The sequence below is a fragment of the Solanum stenotomum genome, chromosome 2 (assembly GCF_019186545.1).
Source record: "Solanum stenotomum isolate F172 chromosome 2, ASM1918654v1, whole genome shotgun sequence".
Classification (NCBI taxonomy): Eukaryota; Viridiplantae; Streptophyta; class Magnoliopsida; order Solanales; family Solanaceae; genus Solanum; species Solanum stenotomum.
In genome coordinates, this window is record NC_064283.1 from 49,018,255 (window position 1) to 49,024,268 (window position 6,014).

The following is a 6,014-nucleotide window of genomic DNA, read 5'->3' on the forward strand; positions in this document are numbered from 1 at the left end:
ACTAAAAGTTGTAGGAATTAATGTGAGAAAAAGTGTGTGTATATATATATATATATAACGATTCAAGCCCACAAAAACATGGTCAACATGGTTATATATTTCATACAGTCTTTTCAATATTATTTCTAATAATATTAAGACTTTGACAATGTCAATTTCCATGTTCTTCACAAATATGCCTTCCAAGAAAGTCACCAAACAATTGGACAACTATAAATACCCATAGCCCTTTTCTCCATTTCCCTCCAAGCAATTACCCAAAAGTAACTAAACTTTATACCAAAGTTTAACTAAACTTCAATTCTTTTCAATTAATTTTTCTTGTTCTTAATTCATCTCCATTTTTACAACAATGGTTCTCTCAAAAACTTCCTCTGAGTCTGATGTTTCTGTACACTCCACCTTTGCTTCTCGCTATGTTCGAGCTTCACTTCCAAGGTAAACACCATAGTCAGTATCGAAATCAGAAACTTCATTAATTAATAGTGTGCATTCAAGATTTGATAAATAGATATATAATGTCATTAGAGGGGAGTTCGCAATTTTGATTAGACGAGTTCAATCTCTACTTACGTTCTGACTATTAAATTCATTACGTGGATTCATAATCTTCTATAATCTATTCATTATCTCTCTACCGTCTTAAGATAGGAGTAAGGCGATGTACATACACATCACTTTCCCCATATCCCACTTATGAAATTACATCAAATACATTATTATTATTATTGTTAGACTTATGTTTGAGACATATTTTGACTTATATATGAGTTTAATAAACACTTAGTGCTTATTAGTCAAATCTTTTAATTTCTTATTTTAATTATATATCAGCTTATAAACACGTTTAGTTTACTCAAAATATTTTAATTGACATTTATTTATTATTATATTAGGTTTGAGATGCCAGAAAATTCTATCCCAAAAGAGGCAGCATACCAAATAATTAATGATGAGTTGATGCTTGATGGCAATCCAAGGTTGAATTTGGCATCATTTGTGACAACATGGATGGAGCCAGAATGTGATAAGCTTATGATGTCTTCAATTAACAAGAACTATGTTGATATGGATGAATACCCTGTTACCACTGAGCTTCAGGTAATTTCTTCTTCCCTTTTATACGACGGATTCAGAATTTTAAATTTATTGAGTATTCAGTTATATAATGAGACAAGCATAATGAATTGTTTATACACTCTAAAGCTACTGAATTCTGTCAAATTCCAATTGACGGTGTAAAACAAATATTTTGCGCTATCAATGTAATAGTAACTTATTATAGCATGTTATTTAACACCCATTTATTTTATTTTAAGTTACTAATCAACAATATTAAATAAAATTACTTAAATTTCCTTTACCCTATCGACGTATATATAAATTATTTTTACGTATTTTCAACTTTTAATTTTCAGACCTCATTTATGAATTTACACATAGTATATTATTGGGGCCAAACAGCGGGAAGAAAATGTTTTCTATATTCTTTTCTTTTTCTTTCCCTTTCCTAATATCTAGACTAATCTTTTGGTCAAACTTTTGCTGAAAAAAGAAGTTTAAGGGTCAAAATGTCAATAAAAGAACTTTGAATTTGACTTTTTGGCGGCCATCATACGCGGAAAAACTCACGCCCTTCTTAATATATTTTTTTATTTCAATTCATTTGTCTAATTTTTTATTTAATATCCGTTATTTTTTTTGAACAAATTTATTCATATGCTTAGGTATTTCCAACCCTATACTCTATTTTAGTCTCTAAATATAAAGTTCTTTATTTTTTCAAACAATCAACTCCAACTCAATTCTATATATTAATCTCTATGAAAAAAAAACTGATCTCTCATCAACATTATATTGTTATTATTTTTATTTTATTCTTATTTTCTTATTTCATAATATAAATCATTCTTATTTTTTTCCAAATAATAATTCTATATAATTTTCACATGATATAATATTTTCTCTTTTTTTTTTTCAAATTCTTTATTTAATATAAAATTATATTTTATAATAAATTTTTTAAATAACATAAATCGCAAGCAAATATTATATAATATATCAATGGACAATTCAAATAAAAGTAAAATCATTAATAAAATACAATTACATAGGCATTACATAAATACTCACCTTTCAAGATTATTACGTTGCTTTTGTAAATGCCCTATTAATGCATTATGGAGTTAAAAATGAGCAATTTTATCCTTAATTTTTTTATGTCTTAGCTAAAAATTGTTCAAACTGGAGATTTTCAAATTATATTAGTGACAAATATTTTTTAAAAAATTATCATATTATTAATTCGGGATGAAAATAGTATATATCAAATAATATATTTTTTAAAATATTATAATACATTTAAAAAGAATTACGAATATTAAATATTTAATTAGTGAGATTATATGTAAAATAATATGTTCGTTGCAAAATAATAAAAATAATAATAAAATAATGAAAAAGTAAAATAGAGAGTGTGAATAATGGTTCTCCAAATTTGGAGAACTACTATTAAGTATTCACATCTCTGTAAATAGAGAATAAAGAGTCATATAAAGATGAATTGGAGAGAGTATTCTCTCTATTTTATCCTCCAAATATAGAGAATGAAGTGTAAAATAGATGGTCTTATACTTTCGAAATAAATACAGCCATGTCATTACGAAGTTGTTAAAAATATCCATTACTATAATGACTCAACTGTTGAAATGACAGGTGGACTTCACATGTGTATTTATTTACTTATTTAATTTATTGATTTAATATATTATTAAAAAATTTAATTAATTATCATTGGCCGTGATTTCTAAAAATAGTTATTCTCTAAATTACAGAATCGATGTGTGAATATCATAGCACGTTTATTCAATGCACCTTTGAAAGAGGAAGAAACAGCAATTGGTGTTGGCACAGTGGGCTCATCAGAGGCCATAATGTTAGCGGGCCTAGCCTTCAAGAGGAACTGGCAAAACAAACGCAAAGCTGAGGGAAAGCCATATGATAAGCCCAATATTGTTACTGGCGCTAATGTTCAGGTATCATAACTCCTACATTCTCACCATCTTACTTGTCGCGTTTAGTATAATAATCTTTAAATATCACTTGTTTGAGATTGAGAGTTATTAGCAAAAAGGGTTCAAAAATTACTTTTGGTTACATATCCAAATTCTTGTATATTAAGTCTTGTTATAACTTGATTAAATTCCTGACTCCGTAACAGGATTTCAAAAACTTGTTATACATAAAATATTTTTTTAATTTTAGGTGTGTTGGGAGAAATTTGCAAACTACTTTGAAGTGGAATTGAAAGAAGTAAAGCTAAGGGAAGGGTACTATGTGATGGACCCAAAGAAAGCTGTGGAAATGGTAGATGAGAACACCATTTGTGTTGCTGCTATTTTTGGTTCAACTCTTAATGGAGAATTTGAAGATGTCAAACTCTTGAATGATCTGCTGATTGAAAAGAACAAGCAAACTGGGTAAACTACTTCTATTCTCTAATTTATCTGTTGTAATTTTCTTTTCTTTTTTTGTTTGTTTGTCCAAGTATGTATATATAGGTTTAACCTCCTGTTTTAATAAAAAGATATGTTGAACTAGCATTACCTCTCATTTAAATGATAATTTTGATATTTAAGATATATTTGACTTACATATTAAAGTTTTCTTATATTAATTAAAGTGATAGTTTTGGACAAATAATCCATCCAATTCATCGTTTATATTTTCTAAACTATTTAAGTTTATACAGTTGGGTGGATGATTAAATAAAGAATGACTATATAGATATTCTTCTTTTTTTCTTAAACTTTACGACTATTAGAATATTTACTTACATGTGGAAAATCAAACGAATAATGATAATTATACGTCCCCTCCAATTTTTACTACTGTTTGTTGTTTTCTCTCCCTTCTTTTATTTGGTTTTCAAACCTTTTTTTATAACCCTTTTTGGAGCCAAAAATCTATCAGAAATAACTTTTCTACCACACAAAGGCAGGGTAAGATCAATTTGTGTACATTCGATTCTTCTCAGACTCCAATTAATATAGTAATAAACAAAGAATATTTTATTTTTTATTTTTTTTGGTTTGGCAGATGGGATACACCAATTCATGTGGATGCAGCAAGTGGTGGATTCATTGCACCATTTATCTACCCAGAGTTGGAATGGGACTTTAGGCTTCCTTTAGTGAAAAGTATTAATGTGAGTGGACACAAATATGGACTTGTCTATGCTGGTATTGGTTGGGTTATTTGGAGGACTAAACAAGACTTGCCTGAAGAACTCATTTTTCACATCAATTATCTTGGTGCTGATCAACCTACTTTTACTCTCAATTTCTCCAAAGGTAAAAACTTCAATCTCTACCTCATATTTTATTTATTTACAAAGTAAGAAACAAAAAACACACATTTTCACAAAAATAACATATTCAGTATAATTTCACAAGTAAAATATTAAGAAGTTGATGTTCACAATGTAGAGTAGAGAGTAGAGATTATTTTCGTAGACCTTCTTTCTTAAGTAAAAGATGTCTTTCTAAATTTAGAAATAATTTAATAACTTTTTTCTTCTTATTTTACCTTTAGTGAGATGATTATTTATAATCACGAAAAATATATGACTTGGTTATAAATCAAAAGTTCCAAAATTCTTTATTTCTTTCTTAAAAACTTGTTTCTGTTACATTTGGATTAACAACAACTTTCTCGGACATTTTCTAGATATATAATATAAATTTTGTATGTTACATCCAGGAAATATAATATAAATTTGTGCGAATGTAGGTTCAAGTCAAGTCATTGCTCAATATTATCAACTTATCCGGTTGGGCTATGAGGTAAAATTAATTAGATTTTGTAAATTCATAAATATAATTTTTTTTATTTATATAATCAATATACTTTTGTAATTAAATTGTAGGGATATCGAAATGTAATGGAAAATTGTCGTGAAAACGCAATTGTGTTAAGAAAAGGACTTGAAAAAACAGGACGTTTCAACATAGTCTCTAAAGATGAAGGTGTCCCATTGGTGGCATTTTCCCTTAAGGACAATAGTCTTCACAATGAATTCGAGGTCTCCGAGACGCTCCGTAGGTTCGGGTGGATTGTCCCAGCCTACAGTATGCCAGCTGATGCGCAACACGTCACAGTGTTGCGCGTCGTGATCAGGGAGGACTTCTCCCGGACCCTGGCAGAGCGTCTCGTCTTTGACATCGTCAAAGTCCTGCACGAGCTTGACACGCTTCCGGCTAGGTTGAGTGCCAAAATGGAGGAGGTTGGGGAGGAGAATTTGGTGATCAAGAACAATGGAAAGAAAACAGAAATTGAAGTTCAAAGGGAAGTTACTGATTTTTGGAAGAAGTTTGTTTTAGCTAGGAAAGCAGCTGTTTGCTAGGGAAGGATTAATTGTTGAAGGAATAACTATTAGTAGTAACTTTTTATTATTAATTACAAAAATTATGATTTTTCTTTTTGATTATCTTGATGAGTAACTAACAAAATTTTATGAAGGATGATAGGTGTATCATCTTTTCTACTATTGACCTAATAAAATATTACGATTGCTATGTTTCATTACACCTCGTTTTATTATTCTTGTAGAATTTTTCTTAAATTTATTTTTCACTATGTCAAGTCTTTTGTTCTTCATATTTTTGGTTTGTACAGTAATAATTGGTATTCCACAGGCAAATCGCATGCACTTTTACCTATATCATATTAATATGAAAAAAAAATATTTTATGTACTTTTCGTATAATTGTTAAAATATTTAAATTTTAATTTTAAAATATTTAACTAATCTATTCAATTTAATTTTGATAATTAATCAAAATTTAACTCTCAAATAGTGAAACATGAAAAGTATAAAAGTAATATTTCCAGCCAGACACATTGGGATAGAAAATATCAACTGCTTTTTATATTGTGTATATTTTGTTGATTGTGTTGTCTAAATATTGAACTATATTCTCTACAATTATTGCTTCATAGATTGTTCTCATTTA

At 28.4% G+C, this 6,014-nt stretch overlaps 1 protein-coding gene across 1 annotated transcript; it reads left to right on the plus strand.

The window, feature by feature from the left end:
- Positions 1 to 267: 267 nt before the first annotated feature.
- On the plus strand, positions 268 to 5,701 carry LOC125856975 (glutamate decarboxylase 4). Its single transcript, XM_049536637.1, has 7 exons — positions 268 to 438; positions 897 to 1,101; positions 2,835 to 3,035; positions 3,265 to 3,479; positions 4,099 to 4,352; positions 4,792 to 4,844; positions 4,928 to 5,701. The coding sequence occupies exons 1-7, from the start codon at positions 353 to 355 to the stop codon at positions 5,402 to 5,404; spliced, it is 1,491 nt and encodes a 496-aa protein (XP_049392594.1). The 5' UTR covers positions 268 to 352; the 3' UTR covers positions 5,405 to 5,701.
- Positions 5,702 to 6,014: the final 313 nt, after the last annotated feature.